We start from the raw sequence: 23,503 nt of genomic DNA, 5'->3' as shown, positions 1-23,503 counted from the left end.
AGACTATTAATAAGTTACATACATCTTGACATGCACATATGGATACCTGCACATGAGGGAAGCAGCATGCTAATAGCTTTCTTGGTCTGAAGCATCAACCAGGAGCAGAAAGCTGTAAGAAATATCTTCTAGCCCAGAGCAGGCTAACTGACATCTCCCAGAGTTCTTAGTCAGTCCATTTCTGAAAGTTTTAAGTAAGGAAGTCTTCTTACGTAGTCCACCTTGTCAGTATGTCTGATCACAAATAATGCTTATGAATTAAGGACTAGTATGGCTTTATAGATGAAGAACTGAGGCTGAGAGCTCCATTCTGAAATCATTAATGCTGCACAGCTGAGTAGAGACTACTGAGGTGGAGTCATTTGCCCAGGGATGGTTAGGAATTAAAGAATTGAGTAAAGTTCTTCAGTGCCTGAACCACTAACAGAACATATCTTCTAAGGGTTCATCTAACAACAGAACTTTTTTTTTTAAATTCCTTGCTAACAACTTTCCACAAACAGGAAGAAGGTTTGCAAGGAAGAAGTGCAATGTCAGACCTCCATCAGCATTCTCAACCAAAAAATGAAAGTGCAGGAGGAGTCTGGTTCCTACCATAACCTCACAGATAGACAATGTCAGATCCTCAGATCTGTAAATTCAACAGTCTTCCCAAACTGGATATGAAGTGCCACCCATCTCATCCAGCCCATTAGCTCCAAGGATGGCTATCTCAGATGCTTCGGAGGCTGTTGTGAGAACCTTCCTATAACAACGGCCATGATTATGCAGAGTTATGTGTTACAGCGGGGATACTGCAACACATGTATCAGACAACAAGGCCCATGGAAAAGAAATATATCTATGGACTGATTCTTGATAGATGTTTCAGAGAGATGTTTATTTCTCCAGCCGCATGGCCGGGATCTGCCGAGGAACTCCGGCAATCACGGGACCCGAGGGTCCTTGCCCGCGCAGGGGAACACAAAACAACCAATGGGGAACGAGGCTGAGCAGGGGCGAGGGAAACCCGGTGCCTCCCCCTGAGGGCCCCTCTCCCAGGACCACATGGCAGGGGGAAGGGACCCCGACATTTCACCCATTTATTTTTAACAAAAAGAGATTTAAAGCTTAACATTGAAAACAACTGGATAAACATAACAAGAACAGTTTCAAAACAAAACAAGCCACCCTCCTGAGTCTTTAAATGTCCAAACAGATTCTCTGGAACATCTTAAGGCTGACAGAAGGGAGACAGGACTCTCCGGGCATGCTTTGTGGGGAAACTGAGGCAGGAGAGGGTTTCTTCCATTTGTACCTGTTGGAACTCTAAACAACAATAGTTAATTTCTTCCCTCCCCCTTTCCATCCCCCCCTCGGCATCAGATAGGAGTTGTAGGGAAAGGGAATTGTATAGGGAAGCCATGGGGTGAAAAACGGATTAGGAATAAACTGGGAATGGGGTAAACTTAAGAAAGGGTTCATATTGGGTATAGGGTAAAAGGGGAAAGTAGGCTGTGGGTAGGGAAGTTGCTGGGATGGATATTGTTTATAATTTTGTGCATAATGGCTGCCTTTGACTGGAATACCCCTAGGCCCAGTAACATTTGCTGCTTGTAAACCCTTCTTTCCTTGCACTATATCAAATTGTACAACTTCCCCATCTCCTACACTTTGCAGGTAATTTTTAGGGTTATTCTTTTTAATAGCAGTTCTATGAACCAATATGTCTTCTTGGTTGTCACATCTTGTTACAAAACCATAATTTTGTTTAACATTATACCATTTTATTATTCCAAAAACCTTAGCTACAGTGATTTTTTCCTTTTTCCAAGTGGCTGCTGTCTTCTGTCTCACTGTGGTTTTGCTTTCTTTTTCGCTTTCGCTCGCTTTTGTGTTGGAACTGCCAGGGTTGTCAGTGCTGCTGGGGCCGTCGGGGCTGCTCGTGCCTGCGTGCTCTTCCTGGGGTCGCATTCAGGGCCATGCGGGCCCAGCTGGGCCACACCACTGAGCTCAGGTCCCTGCACGCCGCCTCCTCTGCTCTCAGCTGCGCTGCCGCTGCCTGGTGCGCCCATGTCTCGGCCAGGCCCCCAAGCGACGACCCCCCCACACCCTGCTCCAGCGCGAGTTTCAGCTGGGCGCGGCTCCGCTCCACCACCAGCTGCTGCCCGTGCACCTCCCCTCTTGGTCGGGCATTCATGGGGCTCGCTCCACCACGCGCTGCGCGGGGCCAGGCGGGCACCGCCGGGTTGCGCCACTCCCGCCATGCCTCGCTCCGCCGCCAACACTGCAGCTTGCGCCGCTCCGCCTGCGCATGGGAACTGCCTCGCTGCTGCAGGCAGAGGGCTCGGTCCACGTGGCCTGGGTCGCACGGTCCCTGAAGCAGTTTTAACTTCGCAAGGACGCAGCTGACATTGTTCAATGGTCTTGGTAATTAAATAATATTCACAAAAATATTCTTCCATCGGCATATATTTTGACTCAGAAACTAACTGTGTCCAGTCTTCCAAAAGTCTTTGGTAAGAATTAAATCCCAAGAAACGTAGAAAAAGTTCTTCAACAACCATGCCAAGATGTGTTTCAGTTCCTTTTGAGCTTGAATTAAGCTAAAATTTACAAATCGTTGTTCTAGAATCTTTTCAAGTTTAAGATAAATGTCCATATGCGACTCTGAGAGCCAAGAGTCTTCCCACAGTTCCTCCATAATTTAGAGATGGAACAGCAAAACAAAAACAAGAGAAATCCAGAGTTTCCTCACAAATCAGTCACTGTCCTTAGGGATCGGGGATCGTTCTGCTCGCATTACCCACCATTTGTTACAGTGGGGATACTGCAACACACATATCAATCAACGAGGCCCATGGAAAAGAAATATCTATGGACTGATTCTTGATAGATGTTTCAGAGATGTTTCTTTTCCCACCCGCATGGCCGGGATCTGCCGAGGAACTCCGGCAATCATGGGACCCGAGGGTCCTTGCCCGTGCAGGGGAACACAGAACAACCAATGGGGAACGAGACTGACCAGGGGCAGGGAAACCCCGTGTCTCCCTCCTAGGGCCCCTCTCCCAGGACCACATGGCAGGGGGGAAGGGACCCCGACAAGGTATTATAGATAATCTACCACAATCTGAAAATCTAGGTTTGATTTTTATCTCTACTGTAGAATGTTTGGCTGTGCTTTAGTAGAAAATTTAATTTGTTGTCAGGTGATCTTTTAGGCTAGAACAAACATATTTAAACACAATATTTATGTACAAAAAAAGTTCCTCATAATAGTTTCAATTAAAATCTGATTTTCTTTAACTGGCTGAACCCCTGTGTTGTTCCATTTGGAACTGAACAGGATTATTTTACTGAAACAAATTTTGAAACAGCTAACCATAATGCATAATGCTCTTCTTTCAACCGAGTTTCTTTCTACTATTCTTCATGGTTTGTTCTATCTTAATACATGTGCAACATCATGCTATTTCAATCTTAAGCTCTCCAATAATGGACAAAGGATATTTGTTCTCAGAAATAGCTAAGGTGGGTCATCTCGGTAATCATCTGGGTGGTTGCTTTTATAGGACAGAGAAGGACGTTCTTGTTTTACTTTTAATCTGTGACTTTAATCAGTTTTCTGTGGACTTTAGTCCACAGTTTTGTTAATCTGTTTGAACTTCATATAATTCTCTCCACCTGTGTGTCACCATATTACTGATGTTTAAGCATTAGTTACCTTGAAGTGCTACTCCTAGCTCATTTCATGTCATTGCTCTGTTCTTAGGCGAGTATAATTCCTCCCAATAGGCCTCCCAATTAACAATTTAATCTGATTGTAAAATTCTTGGTTTATAGTGTTTGAAGGACTGAATCACTTGTGTTGATAAAAGACACATCATATTAGCCATCTTTAAGCTTTCACACACCGGGCTGAGAACTTCCAACTGACAACTTTCACAACCCCTTTTCAAAGTTCAGTTGGGATAGAATTAACTTTAAATGTAAGCACCCTACAGGATGAGATTTAAAAGACAACACATTAAGTATTGATCCAAGTGTCTTTCATAAACACAGAATTCAGAATCAAACTCTCTAACACTATCAAAGCAGTAACTTACATATTTAGAGAAATGGACATTTGGAGCAAAGCAAGGATTTTCATGCCAGTTCTAAGCCTGGTGGCTGCACTTGTTGCAATTCTTTATTTCAGAAGACCTTCAAACTTTTCAGTCAGCTCTGAAAATTACATTCCCTTTTACTTCATCCTGAAAAATATCCTCTTCTTCCTAGAGTTTTTGAAGGAAGCACACACTGACATTAAAGCTTATTTCTCAGCATTGTGGATGACCCTTAGTGCACAGACTGCTCTCAAAAGAACCTGTGAAATTCTGGAAGGATGTTTTGATGAAAGACCACTGGTATTTCTTTGACCTTTTGCTTACAGTGGAGATTTCACAGCATTTTAGATAATGGACATATAGATGGGCAAATAAATACAGAATATCAAAAGGAAGAATATAAGTTTACAGCCTGCTAAGAGCTGTATCCTCCCTATATAAGACTTCTTCTAGAACTGTCTGGAAAATACCCACAATGTAAAACTTCCCCCAAAAGCTTGAGTTAATGACTATACATCAGTGGGCATATCTGGCAGTAAACTTGTTTACATCCCAATCAAGTAGAATCTGGCCCAAGTCACACCTTAAAACATGAGCAGCAGATCAAACATTTACACAATACCTGACTGGAATGCTGTTGTACTTAGGGCATGCACGAAATATCCTCTTGCTTTGTTTCTGCATTGCACCCCCTACTTCTAATGAAGACAGATATTCCTAGCACACATCTGTGGGTGAGGCAGTCTACTTTGCTGGTCAAAAATTTTCTACCCGAGTGACTCAGAGCAGTCTTGTAATGAGCTACAGAAGGGACTTCTGATCAGCATGTGAAGAAAAAAACTGTTTCCATGTCCCGTGGAAGATTCAGGGCTAACTAGAGGCCTGCAGTTAAAGGGAAGATGTTTGCTTCTTACCTGTACTGACAGTAGCAGAGGCAACATTTCCACCATTTGAAGTCAAGAAGAGAAGAAAAAAATACAACAGGTAAGAAAAATGGGCTATGCATACAGTGTGAGGGGTGTGTGTGAGGGGGAAATAAAGCTGAGAGATGACTGTGTATGTGTCTATGACATGGAGCTCCTGGACCAGGTCCAGTGGAGGGCAACAAAGATGTTGAGAGGACTGGAGCATCTCTCTTACAAGGAAAGCCTGAGGGAGCTGTTCAGCCTTTAGATGACTGAGAGGGGATCTCATTAATGTCTATCACTCTCTGAAAGGAGGTTGTCAGGAGGATGGAGCCAGGCTCTTCTCAGTGGTGCCGAGCAATAGGACAAATGGCAATGGGCTGAAACTGATGCATGGGAAGTTCCACCTGAATATGAGGAAGAACTTATTTACTATGCAGGTGATTGTGCACTGGAACAGACTGCCCAGAGAGGTTGTGGAGTCTCCCTCATTGGAGATATTCAAGAACCATCTAGACACAATCCTGTGCAATGTGCTCTAAGATGACCCTGATGGAGCAGGGGAGTTGGACCAGATGGGAACTATGGTCCCTTCCAGTCCTACCTGTGGGATATGCCCAGCCACTGCCCTGGAGGGATGTCTGCTGAGGTAAAAGATTTTGCAATCGCCCAGCAGGACTCCCTGGAAAGGCAACTACTTTTGGGTCATGGCGAGGAAAGGTAGACCCACAATCCTTTGGGAGACACTATGCAGATCGTTCTGCAACCCATTGGTCTGTCCCAGACCCTCTGTAATCCATTGGTCCCCTTGCTGATCCCCTGTATCCCTATAAAGGCAAGCTCCCTTGAACCCCTCGAGAGAGAGGTCATCCGTGGCTCTTCCCTTCGCCGGAGGGGACCCACAATAAAGCTACCTTCGTGCGGAACCAGCCACACGGGCCTTCTCGTCTCTCCCTCTGGTCTGGTTTGGCCTAGAGGCTGCCTTGCAGAGCTGAACTGAAACCACGAGCTGATATCACTAAAGAGCTGACAGCCTCTGCAAGGGCTCCTCTGCCAGCAGCTGAGAGGAAGACACCGGACCTCGGGAAGGCGATTCCTTTCGGGACCATCTCCCCGGACCGGTCATCTCTTCCTGGGTCACAGCCTCGGACCCCATCACCAGCTGTAATACTTACCCATTCTGTGATTCTGTGTATTTCCTGAAGAAGCTAGTCTGCCATTTTTCACACATTTCTGTGCTAGTTCTCGTTTCCTTGACTCTGACTCCAGTAGATTAGTCAAAATCATTTAAATACTTTGAAAAAAATGTTGTGGTTCCTCCCCTCTGTGTGCACATACAGTGACACTGTAGGATGGTCACTTTCAGGGAGAGGGAGAAAGAAACTGCTGCAAAATAGTCAAGAAATTCCTGCCTCCAGCATACATTCTAGAGGGTGGTTTTAAATGTTGTAAATCTTTGGCAGACTCACCATTTCTCTTGTCCACACACATCAGATTCATTAAGATAGCCTGCAAGGAAAGGGCAAAGGGGAAGAGTTTTGCCATCCTCAGTAAAAAGTCATACTGGTATCAGCTAACAAACAGCTTTTCCAGCACATTATGGTATCAAGCCTGCATGACTTTTTACCGGAAGGACAATTCCCACTTTCAAGAGAGTTCAGTAGAAGGTGCTGTAAGAGCATTATTGCCAGGAGCTCTGGAAGACCTGCAGCAACTCACAGTGACAAATCCGCACAGCATGTTTGAACTCAGAAACTTCTTAATGCCGTACGTTGGATTTAACAAAACGCTTCGTGTACAAGAGGAAAGAGGCCTGACAGGAACCTATTCAGAACCAAGAAAAAGCCACCACCTAACACCAGCTGCCATCCTCCTGTGGGGTTATAAGGGTTCTTACTGTTCCTCTGGGCTTTAGACAGTACTGTACCGCTCAAGTTTTCCAGCCAGCTTCCTGTACCAGCATTTGGTAAATAAATTGCAGCAGAACAGAGCTTTTTGTCCTAAGTAAGGCTGCAAGGCAATTAAAATATGATGATTTTATGTTAAGGATTACAGTATCAAAAAAAGTAATTTTTTTTCACTAGAGGAACAGAAAGAGATGCAGTTTTAGTATTCTTAGAGGAAGAATAATTTTAGTAAAGGAAAAATAATTTTAGTAAACAAGAAAATGATGCAAGCAGCAGAGCCTTTAGAAACTAACAGGGCTTATACACTTGAACTCTTATTATTCACTTCCAAATGAGCTCAGTTCTTTCAAGAAGTCTTTCAATACCATGTATGTCCTTTTACACTGCCAAACTTTCAAGACCCACTCCAAGTCACTCAACATATTGCTGCTTATATAGAACCAAGCACAGGAACAGATGAAACTTAGGCTTTCAGGCTTTTACAGTATTAGAAGCTTTTTGTTCAGGAGGATCTTTGAACCATGTACATTCCAACATTTTAACCTTAGATTTAAAGCTAAAAAGATTGGGGGCACATACTGAAAGAGCTCTGCTAGTGTGGTATGTGTAGAGAATCCCAGGTTATTTTCCTTCTGAATGGAATAAAAGAAAGTTTTGCTGTCTTTTTGGCAGCTTCCCAGGAATCCTCTGGCAAGATCATAGTGGTCCCACATCATACTATGAAAGGAATCCAACTCCTCGTTGTCCTCGGTGAAGGCCCTGCAGAGGATGGTCTCTACAGAGCTCAGTGCAGAACTGGCAAGCCTGCAAGAGCATGTGTCAGCTTGCACAGCAGAGACGCAGATCAAGGCCTCAGTCACACGGGTGCACCTCTAATTGACCAGCAATAATGTCAGTGAATTACAGTTCGTGTCCCATATGCAGCACACTGGGTGGCTGGTGGTTTCTGTAACATTGCAAGGTTTCCAGCAAAGTCAACCAGGAACTCTCCAGTACCTGCCAATAGAGCTCCTTTTGGCAGCAGAATTTTAAAAAAAAGAACTTACCCTTGGCAGCTGAGGAGATTGACAGCTGGACTAACAGTCTCTCAGAATCAGACCTGAAACCAGTCAGAATTTATCTGTGAGAATATTACAGTGAAATTCTGAAACTTTAGTAAAACCCACAGAGAAGGCCAAGCAGATATTAATGAGAGAGGATGTTCTGGGTATGGGGGGAGGATGTTCTTGTTATGAGACATTGAGAGTGTACAAGGAAGAACTTGTGGATAATATGTAGCAACTATACTTTTGCTTGTACAGCTGATTGTTTACTGCCTGAATGGTCATTGTTTGCTAAGTAGCCAATCTTAAATCAAGCCACAGCCATTGTGAAGAGGCATAAGAATAGCAATAGAGAAAATAAAAAATCTTTCTACCCTTCTCGACAATGGATTATGACTAGTGTGGCTTTTATGTCTGCCTTGACAACAGCCACAGGCAGCAAAGTTAGTAATTCCAAGCTTTCACTTAAAAAGCTCAGCTTACTGAACTGAACCCAGTATTACAGTCTTATTCAAGTCACGCTTTGAAACACCGTTTCTTTCACATGGTTTGTGAGATGGAATAGGAATTTTCTGCTGTTGACTACAGCAATTGGTTTCATCTAATGTGGTTTGTAACAAATGAAAGGATCAATCCAGCTTGTGATGGAGATCAGACTTCTCTCATTAACAAATACAGCATTCCCAACCATTTAGGAGTCTTTATCCAGGAGAGGTCAGCAAGCCTTCTATAGAAGAGCACCATCTGTTGAATAACTAAGAGATGGATATTATTGAATATATATATATATATATATTCTTGAATGTTACCCAGTTTCCATTCTCAACTATCCATAGACAAATTACCATTTATTTAATCATTTATTTCTAAATAGAAATAGGAAACTAACACAAGCTGGTTACAAGAGTAATAATTTCACAGCTATCTTCTGATATTGATTAAACACATTAAGAAATTGGAGATTTTTCATTTCCTTGAGCTGCCTCCTCTTCCTCATCATAGTGATGGCATCTGTTGTCTTTGTTTTCTGGTTTTTCATTGGCACAAGAATGCAATGTATAAATATACTTCTAGATTAAAGTCAGAAGACAAACACATTTACAGGTTTGGAGTTTTTTTTCTGTTGTCAGAAAGTTTAACCTAGGCTCGTCCAAGTTATTATTCAAAAGTGACCACTAATATGACTTTTAATTTCTAGCAGGGAAATAAGTTTAACACACACACACCCCACAAAACAGTCAATCTCAGAGATAAGAGAGTTTAGGAGAAGTTTAACACAGACATTACAGCAGCAGCCACTTCCTCCTCTGCATTCCCCACATGATTCATGATAATGCATTAAACATGTCAGCAAGCATTTACCTTGTTCTCTATTGGATCAAGAGCAAAGATCCTGTTTTGTAACAAATAGCTGTGTTGACTGGACTCACAGTTCTCCCCTCTTAAAGTGGAATCAGGTCCCTGATCCAGTTCCCAGCACCAGAGCAAATGGTTGGGCCATAATAAAAGAAGAAGGTGGGAAGGACAATACAGAACATTTCATTACGTGAAAATGTGGCCTTACTTGAAAGTAATGCTAATGTCTTTTTAGCAAGGTGAGGGTACTTTTAATACCCGATTCAGAAAGTGAAGGGTCACAATCTCTTTTCAACATGTAGCTCCAACTCCAGAATAACTTTCCAGTTTTAATTAGAAAACTCTCCTTTTGTACAAAGGGGGAGAGGCTGTACTAAGAGTTACCCCCAAAGGATCCTCTTTAGTGCTGCCTTGCAGCCCTACAGTACCTTAAGGAAAACTGACACTTGAGCTCCAGTGCTGACCCAGCTGGCATTTTGATACTAGCCTTGCCAGTGCTGGAAATATTTCAGGTCTAGTTTGTGCTTTGACAGATCTGAGGCACATGCACCCTGGTTCTTTGGGATTAACGAGTTTGCAGGCCTCACATACTTTATTACACTTTATGTAGTGTTTGACAGGAACTCTTCATAAAGGTCTTCTTCATAAGAGCCATAGGCTACACTTTTCTTTTTCCAGGACTGCCCATCTTCAGATAACTTGTATGCATGTTCAACCATAGCAGCTCCTATTATGACTTGGCAAGAGCCTCCACAAGTTTCTGCTATGGCTTTTTCATACTTTTTCTGCTGAAGTACCAGGTAAGCTGTATAAATGTTTAATTTGTAACTCATTATCTAGGTGTGCTACTATAAAGATTGTAACACAACCTTAGTTATAAAGTGCCTGAAATACTGTGAGCCAGTGCCCAAAAGAAAATGTGCTCTCTGCATGTAGCTAAACAAGAACTGTGACAACATTGGCTTTGAGAATGCAGTTTCCCAAAACCTTCTGTGTTGGTTCTACTTAGCAAACTAAGGAAAAGGCTCAAAGAAGCATTATGATCTCCCTTTGAAATACCTTTTCAGTGTTATACCTTCCTCTTCCTCAAATGAACAAAGGGCTCTTGTGTATTACATTTATAGGCAATTTTGATTTTAAACTAAATTTGATTCACTCACATTTTCACAGCCATACACACATAAGCAAGAATATGCTTGTATTCAGGCAGTCTGACCAGGATTCACTGCGGTGACACAGTGGAACATACCTGTCATATTGTCACCACATCTGGGCTAGAAGTCAGGTTAAAGGGAATGGGACACAAGCACAGCAGTGATGCATTTACTCGCATAACCACTACTTACGACATCTAAGAACACTTTGTTTGAATTCATGGTTTATTGAAAAGCTTTGAATGTGGAAAATATGGTTAGGGAAACCTTCTAGCTAGCTTACTTAAAAGGTGCTGGCATCTTGAGTCCTCCAACCTGCAGCCAGTGAAAATCACAAGCCAAAAAATGCAAGCATTTGGTGTTCAGAAGGAAGATGTTAGGCCTTAGAGGAGGAGGTTGGGAGCTCCAAGAGACACTTTCCAAGGTTATTTAAAGCTATGTCTGTAAAGAACAGCTTATGTAGGTCAGTTATCAAGTCAGACTGGAAATGTAAGAGAATGTGTATCCCCTTGAACAGTATTTTGAGAGTGAGTTCCTCAGTCATTTTCTCATGACAGTCAGCTCTGAAGGTTTAATGCATTTAAATATTCTAGTTCAGGTAACCTAAGAATTAATCTCCTTTTATTACAATGACCTTTATTTCAAAAGTCCCGAAATTTTATTCCTATATACAAAGAATGTGTTTATAATACAACAGTATGCAGAAAACCACTTTCCTCAAAATATAGGAAAGATACATTCAAGTTGAGATCATTATTGATAATAGAAATGTCCTTTGTAACTGAGAAATTAGATGCAACTCCTGAAAGGTCACTCAGTATGAATGGTGATGCTGTCCAGGTAGAAGCAGGAGAGCAGAAAACAGGATGAGAGGGAATCACCTAGTCAGTTGACCCAGAAATAAGCATATATGGCAGACAGACATACTTAGTATTCTAAAGGGAATGTAATAGAAGGACTTAAGGTACTCAGTAGAATAGCTAAGTGTCCAGCATCAAATTCCTACCAATATAATGAAATTATAAGATTGTTCAAGGTGAAGTTTAAGGCTGAAGGTCCAGGTCACTGACTTTTAAATCCACATTGAAAATCAGAACTGGGTATAAATCAGGATTATAAACCTCATACTAAAGAGGGACTATCAGAAACATCTCAAAGATGGTTAACACCTTAGGTGTAGAGTCAAAGTAGGTCAGATGCTAGCCTCAGAGTTAAACTACTCTTTTACAAAACCTAGTACTTGCAGTACTTGGCTAGACTCAAAGTTCAATTACTCTTTTTCTGAAATCCAGCTCTTGCAATGTGTGGCACATGTGGCAATGTGTGGTAAAAAAATCCAAAACTCCCCAAACCCCAGGAATCATTGTGGGATACCACAGGCAACACAGGAAAGGGACTGCAGCTATTGTGACTAGCAGCAATAGCACCCAGAGCCCTGCAACTAATCTGGCATCAGCAGTTTAAGTTGCCAAGGAGCAGTGAAGGAAAACAGAATAAAGTGGAATAGCCAGCAATATTCCGTTTATACTGTGGATTAAATTTTTGAATAAACAAACTGGAAGTGCCTGTGGCTTTAAGAAAGTTGACTTGAGGAAGGAAGAATGTAATCTTATAAGAAAAATAATGGGAAAAATATGGTGCTCAGACACCTTGATGAGTAGGATTTTTTGCTAATCACTCAAGTTTTAGGAAAAGCAACAGCAGACTGCAGCTGTGCAGTGGAAAAGTCCAAATATACAAAAGAAAGGCAAGACCCAGCAATAAGAATGAGGCTTGGAGTTAGATTACTACCTATTGTTAGTCAAGCTGTTTACCTTACTCTTGGTTTGCTCACAGACCCAAAGACAGCTAGTTGACTGCTTGTCTCAGTAAACTGCAATGAAGGGAGCACAGGTTTTCTCACTCCTGAGGATATTTCCATTCTTGTTATTGGCTCAGTCTTCCTTCCAGGATTTGTCTTTCTCTCTGGTCACTGCCAACACATGCCCAGGCAGAACCCTGCCTAGATATCCCCAAAACACCCATGTCCTGTACTTACTAGGCAATATTAATGCCAGTTGTTCCAGCATCTGCATCTCCCACCTGACACTTGCTGCATTCTGCTATTAGTCACTGACATTGCTTTTCTCTGTCTGTATTTTAAGTAGCAGCAAATGTAACGCTGCACTTCTGTTACTTAAGCCCAGCAAAGGAAATTACACCAGTAACCCCAGTCCCAATGGCGGGGTTTCTCTCAGTGTGGGTACCCTCCACCCACGCACAGACACAGTGCATTTGTTCTGTGCTCCGGTGCCCGTCAGGAGCTGCGGCTCCTTAATTGCCTCACGCACACACAGCGCGCGCTCCCACTCCAAATGCTACCAGCCTCATTAGTTCCTTTCACACTTCATTTCTCCATGCGAGGCATTCAGAGGTTTCACAATCTGCATATCTTCCTTTTAAGACGTCACAGAGCTCTTCTGCAGACCTTTGAGGGACTAACGAGCAAGATGTCTCTATTTTATTAATTAGCTGCTTCTCAGCCATACTCCACAGCTCTCTACTAGTTCAGCTGCTCAGCTACAGTAATTAGACAACCCACTTTTCAGTCTTCTACTGCACTGCCTTAGAGAGAAAGTTTGACTGTTCCTGAGACTGTGGTACTTTCTGGCAATTATTAGACATCTCCTGAATGACTAATAGAGAAATCCTGCTTTCTGTATTATTCACTGCAGCATTACAGCTTCCCATTCTAGGCTTTGTCTCATGCACTCTGCTGTCAATATGTGCCATCATTGGCATTCGAGGGTCCAGATGTTATCTGAAAGATTCTTTATTTGCATCATTCAGACATAACAGTCATAAAGAATGTATTCACACTCCCTCAGAATCAGAGTTGCAAGTAAAATGGGTAGTGTTACTTCTTATGCTGCAATACTTCTCAAACAGGAACAAAATCAAGCCAACAAATATGTGCTGTCTCTGCTTCATGCAGTGGAAGGCTTGCTTGTATGTCTGAACCCATGATTTTTCTTAGCTACCAGTAGCTCATGTACTCACAGTACCTGATATGCAGAAATTTACAGAATATGAAATGCCCTTTTATTTTAGCTTGCCAGTCAACCATAATTAATATTGTGCAGTGAGTACAACTACAAGGGGAAAAAAATCTCTTAAATCAGGCTTAGTTACTTTACTTGCTAAAATATTTCCTTGAAATACCAAATAGTGTCCATGGTGAACAGCTCTCCAGATCCCACAGTGATCCTACTACTTGCTATCTTGTCTATTCCTCTATATTACCAAGCTACTCACTTAGGCCAAGCTGTGGCTCCTTTCATCTCTACAAAACCAAGTACACAGACTTAGGATGACAGTCTATTTTTAAGAAGAACAAACACACCTTCAACTTAACATTTGAAAGCAGTAAAACAAAATGTTTTTCCTTTCCCAAGAGGCAATGAGAAGCAATGCCAGTGTCTGACTGTTATGAGCTGTATGTGCTGTGCATACACTGCCGAGCAATGCCATCCCAGAGCATGGATGGCAGCACTGATACGTACAGACACAGCTGGCCAGATCTGAAGCCCTTGCTGCCTGTCTCCAAACATGCCTCCAAAGGCTGTAGATCAAGAAGGGCCTGGGATGTGCACTCACCAGGGCCCTTGGTCTTGTCTGGATGAATGAGGTGCCCAGGAGTAAGGTCCAGCACAGAGAACACCTACCCCTGTAGACAGCCATGGTCTGTATCAATCCCTACCACTGTATCCCAGACAAAAAGTGGGCTAACCTTGTAAGACAGGGTGACTTCTTCCTTCCATGTGATCAGTAAGGCATTGCAAATGATGATTATATTATGTCCTCCCTAGTAGAGAAGAACTAACAGATCTACTTATCTACCAGTGTAAGAGAACTTGAACTGTTTGTTCAAGGAGAGTTGAAACTCTTCAACCTCATCTTGGTTTTCTAACATGCAGCTTGCAGAACTGCCCCTCGTGTTGCCTTACACACAGACACACACATGCAAACAGTGTGTTCTGTGCAGTTTATGCATTTAATTAGACAACTGTGAACATGCAGTTAGGATTTTTTCATTGTAGATGTAAGAGGAAAATGAACAGGGAATGTCAGCTATCCACAGAGCTTCCACAGTGCAGTGAGGTAAGGCTTTTCAGTCAGAAATAGTGCCAGAGTGTGCCAAATACCTGTTCAAAGTATTTTATATGAATTAAACTCTTCCACAAGAAATCAGTGACTTCACTTGTCTTCACTTTCCAGTTTGGTAGAGTGATGAACTTTGATCTATCCTACACTTAAAACCCCACTTCAATCACTCATGCAGTGATGTGTTCGCTTAGACAGATGATGAATACATTTTCCACTACCAGCTGTCCAAGCTCACTGTTAGTTAACACTTAGCTCACTAAGAGCTAAGCTAAGAGTTCTCAAAATGAACTGCAAGAAACAAACCCCAACAAATATAAAACATCTTGCAATTACTTCAGTTATATCCATCTCTTATTTTGTCTCAGCTGTAGAATTCTGCACCTGCTCCCCAGCCCTTAGTCCCTGGAGCCAGTATTATCAGGGCAAATGGTACATGTTCAAATCCAGAGCACTCAGGTCTATGAAAATATGTAACAGTCTTATGGCAAGTAATTGAATGGTTGAACACGAGGAGGAACTAAGCTTCTGCCAGCTATTGTCAGCAGATACTATGACAGCAAGAGACACAATTCCGTTGGAAAACAGCTCCATAAAATGGAATGAACTCTGTTGAAAACTTAAGACCACTGTAAACATCCCTGCCTTTCCTCTTGAGATGCCAAGTGCGTTGCTCTGACTGCCTGCAGTATAAACAGAGAGCTATTTAGAAACTTGTATAAAATAAAATTCCAAAGCAAAACACTCCAGCAATTCTCTGTGAGCCCTTTGTCATCTGGTGGGAGGCTTCAAGACTAAGGATGACAGGTGTTAGACATGCTGAGTAATGCCTGGCTGAGGAGCGCTTGGATGCTCCGGCAGTGAAAAGCCCCGTGAAGTGGTGCAGAAAGCAGGAAGGGTCAGATCCAGAAGGATCTCTTTGTGTATTTCAGTCTTTTCTCAGATATCCAAAAAAGCCATATAAAGCATGAGCCAAGCATATAGAGGAACATAAAGCTACAGCTGGTGTGCTTCATTTAGGAAGTATGCTGGCAGTTTTCCTTCTCCTCCATCCCCCTTAGGGCCCAGGTTCAGCAAATCTGTTAAACACTTTCCTAGCTTCGATGGACATGAACCTTCAGGACAGATTTAAAGTTAACTCTGTATTTTACTGCTCTCAGGAAATGTACCTAATCAGGTTCTGTTGCTGGCTGAAACAAGGCCTAACAATGAACTTAAAATGAAGTCCATAAACTTCATTCAAGAAAAGAAAAATAGCGAAATGTTCTGAAAGTGAATTAAAAATCCAGCCAGCTCAAGCTCACATCTTGTCAAGCACAAAGACAAAGCCAGTCATTTTTCTGGCCAACTAGTTCTTCTGGCACTAGAGTTCAAATCTCAGGTCCTGATTATGCCAAGCATTAAAAAAAAAAACCAGCCCAAACTTTTTTTTTTTTTAAATTCAGAATTACAATCGTGGTTGTCAAACACTCAGTTCTGTCATGCTGCCTATTTGCACAGTAATGAAAGCATGTTGTGCTTTGATTGCACAGCTCTTGCCTGTCCATTTTATCAAGCAGTGAAGAGAAAATAATTGAAAAAGAGAAGGCCTCTGGCTTTCTGCATGTGTGACACACTATGTGTGTCAATGCAAAGCTGAAGCCTCATGTTCCCAGGCATGCATGGCACTCACCCTGCTGCCAGGGCTCTCAGGACACTAATAAACTCCTGATATTGTTTATAATAGAAACCAAACAATCCTCTTCACAACACACATTAAAAAACCATGCACAACATGATTTCTACATAACTTTACACTTTTGCTGAACAAAACTTCTATGACAATTAGGCATAGCATATACTTCAGATTCTTCCTAGATCCTCAAACATATGAATGCTACCATGTGCCCTTCATCACTGCGGTTATCATTGTGGCATGCCATGAAAGAATCAAACCTCAAGAGACTGTACAGAGCTTCAGTCTTAGGTCAGGTGCCGGAATCAGGTGTAAGATGGTGAGATTCAGGATAAAATATCCCAGCTGTGTCTTGTTGAAGGATGATGGGTTTGATCTGCACAGATGTCAAATCAAACATAGTACTTACCAAAGTACTTGAGCTTTAGAAAACACTTGCTAATGGTCCTGTAACTCCTTTGCTAAAAGCCTTTCACACTTCATTACATATGCCCAACTCCAAGTGCTTCATGCACCGCAGAACAGCTGACCCTGTTCCCTCTCAAATATACTGGAGTTACTAATGTGCAGCAGTTCGATGTGAATGCATTCACGACTGGCCAGAACACATAGAGTCAAGAGGTCTTGGGGTTTTCCTAAATCTCAGATTGCAACGAAAGGAATTTCAGAAATGAACTTTCCCATTATCTTATGAGGAGTTTAATACCATGTTCTGGAAGGCTTATACTCCTGAATCTGATCAAAAGTAGCACTGGGAGGTGGTGGTGGTGGTACCCTTTTTGAACACACAGCACAACAAAGGAATCCATATCAGGACTTGAATCATTGTGATGTTCCAGTATTGTTCTGTAATAGTTACTAAAGTATCAGAACTCTATTCCTGACAGATCTCACTTGCAGGCAAAACTCTTACTGTTGCTACAGCAAACAGCAAGCCAGTGAAAGGAGAAAAATCATTGGCAATTACTTTTTACCAAGTTAGCTTTTTTGCCTTCCAATTAGGATTTACACATGCTGACAATTCAGTAACACGCAGGAGTCAGATGATAAGGGAGGGTTTCATGAAGTGCCCCTTTCCAGCCCAAATGCAGCTTCCTACGTAGCAACCGTTACTGGCCAGGGCTGGTTTCGCCCACAGAGGACTAACTTTCCCAGGTAATAGCTAAGTAGCATCACAGTATGCTTTGGCCTTTTAATTGTTCAATTGTTTTTTGCTGTTGAATGCCAACAACTCCCATTCACACCACGTAGTTTAAGGAGATCTTAGGAGCAGTACAACAGCTATAGTTTTGGATATTTTAATCAGCATTTTGTTGCTGTTCTTGGAAAAAGATGTGAAAGTCAGCACAGACAGTAAGGAACTGGCAAAAATCTGAAAGTGCCTCTGCCCAGGAAATCATTTTGACTCACAGTTTTTGTCAAGCCAGTTATCATCCATTATAGATAATTATCACTATATTGAAGACTGAAACTGAGAAACACAGAACAAAAGAAACTATACTGGTGCTGTGCGCTCGTTCTCCAGATGCATAAGGGGTGCCATGCTTTCAAAGCTGAGCAAACAAATTTTGTTATCCAAGGAGTTTTGTTTGGGTGGGGTTTTTTTCCCTTTAATCTCTATACACACATTGTTCTTATGATAAAAATCAGGTACTTAAAACAGCAAATGTCTGTGTTGATACTGTAACATCCATTAACCTACCACATACCTCTCTGTATTTGCACTGCTTTCTCTCTTTTTTATATATAAATTTTGTATCATTAGGAGTTATCTGTACAGCAGCTGCCAAAAAAATAATAGGACAAATTTAAATACTCATTCTTCTTTCAACCTCAAAGTTCTAAAGTAACCTGGTTAACAGGACTTGACTCCAGCCAACATTCAAGAGGCCCCACCTCAGACAGCTTTTGCAAGAAGTGTCACTGGCCTGCACATGCCTACACCCTGTCCAGGTCAGTCTTGTATCTTTCATGCCTCCCAGCCCCACTTCCTTTTCCCCAGTAACTGCCAGATCCCTATTCACTTCACAAAATGTAACTGAAAATCTTGAGAACCCAAATCCTGCATTATTCTCAAATATGTGAAAATAAGAGAATGGGCTTTCAATTCATCTGCAGACATCTGCAGAGGAACAAAGTGTGTATTTTAAAAGCCTGCAGAAAAACAGGGAAAAATACTTACTTGTAGCACTGATTTGGGAATAATTTAGTTAAATTCATGCAAACATACGAGACCTGTGCATTTCAATGAACTGAAAAGAGCTAAAATCCTGTGCGACCATTTTTAAAAGAACAGATTTATTCTAAAGATCCTTCACAAACACCAAACAAAATATATTCTGCAGGATATGCACAGCATATGAGAGTTCTGAATATTTTATAATTTCACCTGGAAATTCCTTTCACCAATCAAAAGGCAAGTAGTTTCCTCACCTGCAAACTCAGATTTGCTCGGGAACCTTGCTGTTGTAGGGCAGCAGGCTCACAGAGGGGAGTCTGCTTTTATAGGCTGCAAAAATGCCCTTTTTTAAAAAAAAGCTTTATTACAGGTAGAGCTCACTTCCCTTCTCAGGAAGGAGGTAGCTAAACCAAAGCCCAGCTGAATTTAAGATACAGTTAACTATAAAACAAGAATAGGAGTAAGCTCACAGATTCAAAGTGAAGGACTTAAAGGGAGATACAGAGAAATCCCATGGTGCAACTGCTGTCCCTTAAGGCAGTCAGTCACCTTTTTTATCTTCAGTACCAAAATCTTTGGATAAAACCCAAAGCAGTTCCCAGAGTGGCAAAGCAGGAGTTCCTGCATGTTCCTTCACTGGCCTGACAGAAGCCACCTTGGTCAGAAGAGAGTTAATAAAGAGGTCTCTCAGCTTCCTGGGAGCCCTTGTTGGGGCTGTAAATACAAGAAAACTGAATGGAAAACTGCAACAGAACATCAGTAAGGGTCCATGGTGGAAACAGGTCATAGCCTGGTTTGTGCCCTCCCACCACATGTTTTGGAGTTTGGTTAATGGGACACTGTCTAGGAAATGTCAGGCACTCAGAAGCAGCTGGGAGGTTCATAGGAGAAGGACTCAGTGCTGGAACAGGAAGACACCTGCCTGTACAGTTTGCTCAAAGGCTCACAAGAGACCACCAAGTGTGCTAGGGAAACACCACAATGCCCACCCACCCTCCTGCCACACTCACAGCAGTACCTGGGGATTTCAGACTTTCATTCCTTACTTTGAGTTCAGTAACCTGCAATGAATTAATGTCATATAATGTACTTTGCAATATAGAGAAATTTAATTTTTGAATGCAGCTGAAATAAAACTAGTCCTGCTGACTAGTGAAGAATATTACACAAACTCTGGCCAACCTGGAGCTAAAGCTATCAACTGGCAGGCTGATGCCAGCATGCTCACTGATCTGTTGTATGATGCCAAACAGAAAAGGTAATGGTTGAGTTCTTCCTACCTTTCTCTTAAGAGAAGCACTTGTTTCACTTTTTCTCCTCTACCTGGCTACTGATTTCCTTTTTTTTATTTGGAAGGAAGAGTATATTAAGCATCCAAGGATTATTTTGGCCACTATTTTACAGTTTCCTTGATGAAATAAAACCCTTTACCAATTGCTTTATCAGATCTTCCTTGCCTTAAAATTAGTTTACTTGGACCACTGTTATCAACAGATCAAGATATCAACTTTTCTTTTCATAGATAATACATTATTCTTTCTGTTAAAAAAAAAAAAAAAGATAACCCCCTGACTTCATTTAATCAAAGCAAAGAGAAAGCTGAACTCTCATGTCAGTTTCTAAGGCATTTACCAGTACTGATTGCAGGTCCGAGGCGATTTCATGTCTTCTGACAATGATCTCTGTGGAGATCGCAGAGAGCAATTCTTAAAATCACTTTTATGTATCTTTACTGCAGTTTATTTGTACAGGCACAGCATTTTATAAAGGAACTTGAATTGAATTAAACAGCAAGAGAGACATTAATACATTATTTCAAGGGAAAGAGAAAATAGCAGTAGTTGCCTTGAAAAGTTCTGTGAGTGATTTACTGATTTCCTTTCTTACATTCTCAGTCCCACTTGGAAGTTTTCCTCCTCATATACTTGGACCCCTCACTGTCGATTGCTTCGTAGAGGTCCTTTTTGTTCTCTGCTGTTGCATGCAAATAACCAAGGTAGGCCACACAGAGGCTAATTGCTATCAGTCCAAATGCCATCACAGGTTTGTTCTGACAAGAAAAAAATTTGGTACATGTTTTTAGTCAAAACACTTTAAATTAAACTCAAACATTACATTCTTCTATCTCAGCTTAGAAACGGAGCAGTAAACTATTGTGACATCTGCAAAAATCATCACTGCCTTCCTGCAGACTGAATTTTCTGACAGCAAAAAGAATGCCCTTTGGAAAAGAAGATTCTTTCTGGAGACAGAGCAGCACATTGCCCAGTACTCTGTATTTTGCTGTTTGGAAATGCTGCTTGAGCATGAATGAACAAGCCAAACCCAATTACTAAAGGTCTCTACTACAAACTTTTAACAGAGTTCATCTGGATATACTACTGGGACAATGCACTCTGCTCCTGCCAAGCAACCTTGATTACAATCCTCTAAACCAGATTTTGTATTCTTATCACAAAACCTACTTTTGTTATACTAAATCTGTATTTATTATATGCAAAAATTTCACTCATTCCTGGGTTCTGAAAATGCTAACAAAACCTGAGTATCATCAACTTAATTATAAAAGAAAAAGAAAAATCAAAAATATTGAAAAGCTACCAAAAATCGCCTCATTTCATACCAAAAAAGTTTGCATTCTATGATTTGTTCCCATTTAAATATTAAAAACAACTCCTGTTGTTTTTATTGCATAATAATAAGTAATAATATTACTTAACCTGTCAAATTAGATGGGTAATATGCCTCTAAACAGTCTGTCTGAAAGCAACTTGGCTAGGTACAAAAGAATCAGACAATATAGCAGTGAAATAAAAGCTGCAATAAACAATGTAATGTTCTGCGCTCTCAACAATCTAAATGGAAAAGAGTAAAAATATTTTTAGTTACATTTCTGAGTGGTTTGCATAACAAGAGATGGTTACATAATGCACAGAGAATTGTAATGATTACTTTAAAGCAACTGTTATCTCTTCAAGCATATTTAGTTTCACTCAGAACGACTGTCTTACAGGTTTAATGAAAAGCTCTGGGTTCACAGCTCGGAAAAGCATAGTTGTCTGAACGCTCCTCAGTCCTGGTTTTCTCTCTTTGGGTGTTTCATTTTCATTTGGAGGTTTGGTGGAAGACATGTTACTTAACGTTGAATACTTCCTAGAAGTAGAATGAAAAGCAAGTGTAATTTCTGTAAAAAAACTGGAAGAGCTGCATTCACTGAATGCAAATTCACACTCAGTTTGTCTTCTTACAGCATGAATTTTAGCTAGTGTAAATATTACTGATCGCCTCTGGTGTTATCTAACACTCCTAGCTTAAGCACACCAATTTTCAATTCTGTTTATTTTGTACATCCTAAAATTAACTTTTGGAGAGTCACATCTTCATACAGCATATCTAAGTCTCCTCATAACGGGCTTGGGATTTTTCACTTGCCTTTGGCTAATGCTTTATCTACCTGTGGACCAAGCACAATCAGTCTTTAGACCACTGGCTAAAAAGACAATGCTAGGAAAAATTTTATTTTTTTGAAACTCTTCTACATGACAGGACAGCCCAAGCACCGCTGTTGTGCAGTCACTTTAACCACCCACCTCAGCAGGCCCAGCACTCAGGTCTCACTTTTGCACACACTGGGCATGTCACAAATACATTTGGTTCAAACTGAAAGAATTTAAGCTAGTTAAAATACGCAAAAAATTCTTTACTGTGGGGGTGGTGAGGCACTGGAGCAGGTTGCCCAGAGAAGCTCTGGATGCCCCATCCTTCGAAGTGTTCAATGCCAGGCTGGATAGAGCTTGTGAGCAACCTGGTCTTGTGGAAGTCTTGTCCCTGCCCCTAGCAGCGGGGCTGGAACGAGATGATTTTCAAGGTCCCTTCCAACCCAAACCATCCTACGAGCACCTGAGCAAAGGTGCAAAAACACGCCCTTGGCTAACCCTGATTACTGAGGGGCAGAGGAGACACGGTGCAGGGGATCCCCCGGGAAGGGCAGGCCAAGCGCAGTCGCACAACCTCACACCGGGCGGCGAGGGGCTCCTGGAGCCGCCACCGGGACGAAGAGGGCAGTTTAGCCCCAGTTTGGAAAAGCCCAGCGGGGACTCCCGGCACAGGGGGCACTCGGCACCGCGGCCTCACGGACCGGGGCGGCGGGGGCGATTAACGCCGCTCACAGCACCCCCCGCCCCCGCTACTCACCGCGCGCAGCCTGCGGCACCTCCCCGCGGGGCGGGGCTGCGCCTGCGCGCCGGCGCCCCCTCCCGGGCGGGGGCGCGGGGCGGCGCCCGGGTCTCGCCCCTCCCCTCAGCCGTGGGGCGGCGGGGCGTGCAGCGGGCGGAGCGCGTCCGCCTCTGGCGGGGCTGCGGAGCTGCTTCCCAAGTCATAGAGCCGTCCCGGCTGGAAGAGGACTTTGAGATCGTCCCGTACAACCGTCCACGCGGCCCTACCACTGTAACCCATAACCATAAATCACCCAAGCTGGATCCAGACGCCTCTTGAGCCCCTGCAGGGATGGTGGCTCCACCACCTAATTCCCTGGGAAATATTTCAATGCCTGACCACCCTAAGTGAAAAATATTTTTCTAATGTCTAATCTAAACGTCCCCTCTCTCAGTTCAAGGCCATTCCCTCTAGTCCGGTCACTGCAGACACGGCAGAGGAGACCAACCCCAAAACCTCCTTTCAGGGAGTTGTAGAGAGGGATAAAGGCCCCCTCAGCCTCCTCTTCGTGAGAATAAACAACCTCAGGTCCCTCAGCTGTTCCTCATAAGACATGTTTTCTAGACCTTTCAAGAGCCTTGTAGCCCTTTGTTGGCCACACTCCAGCACATCAATGTGCTTTTTAAAGTGAAGGGCACAGAACAGAATGCAGTACTCAAAAAGTGGGAGACGGGGGAAGGAGCAGGCTCTATCAGATGGGCCCTTCACCACTGAGCCACTCCTAGCACCTGGGCATGGTCACTACAAGAAAGACACTGAGGTGCTGGTGCATGTCCAGAGAAGGACAGCAAAGCTGCTGGAGGGTCTGGAGCACAAGTCCTGTGAGGAGACACTGAGTGAG

The 23,503-nt window shown here is 42.5% G+C and overlaps 1 protein-coding gene and 1 long non-coding RNA gene across 2 annotated transcripts; both read right to left on the bottom strand.

Annotated features, from left to right (window-relative positions):
• Window positions 1–3,020: 3,020 nt before the first annotated feature.
• LOC121659217 lies at window positions 3,021–8,225 on the bottom strand. The gene is made up of 3 exons (XR_006014212.1): window positions 7,944–8,225; window positions 6,460–6,499; window positions 3,021–4,999 (listed from the first exon to the last, which is right to left on the bottom strand). It is a non-coding gene; the product is annotated as an uncharacterized LOC121659217 (long non-coding RNA).
• An 11,935-nt stretch (window positions 8,226–20,160) lies between these two features.
• Window positions 20,161–22,708, bottom strand: SMIM8 (small integral membrane protein 8). The gene is made up of 3 exons (XM_042017123.1): window positions 22,642–22,708; window positions 21,459–21,600; window positions 20,161–20,497 (listed from the first exon to the last, which is right to left on the bottom strand). The coding sequence occupies exons 2-3, from the start codon at window positions 21,576–21,578 to the stop codon at window positions 20,339–20,341; spliced, it is 279 nt and encodes a 92-aa protein (XP_041873057.1). The 5' UTR covers window positions 21,579–21,600; window positions 22,642–22,708; the 3' UTR covers window positions 20,161–20,338.
• Window positions 22,709–23,503: the final 795 nt, after the last annotated feature.

Source organism: Corvus kubaryi, unplaced genomic scaffold (assembly GCF_017639235.1).
Source record: "Corvus kubaryi isolate FWS band 111438036 unplaced genomic scaffold, C.kubaryi_AGA036_p1.0 split3-73, whole genome shotgun sequence".
NCBI lineage: Eukaryota > Metazoa > Chordata > Aves > Passeriformes > Corvidae > Corvus > Corvus kubaryi.
The sequence above is the reverse complement of the archived record's forward strand: the minus strand, read 5'-3'. Positions and strand labels throughout refer to the sequence as shown.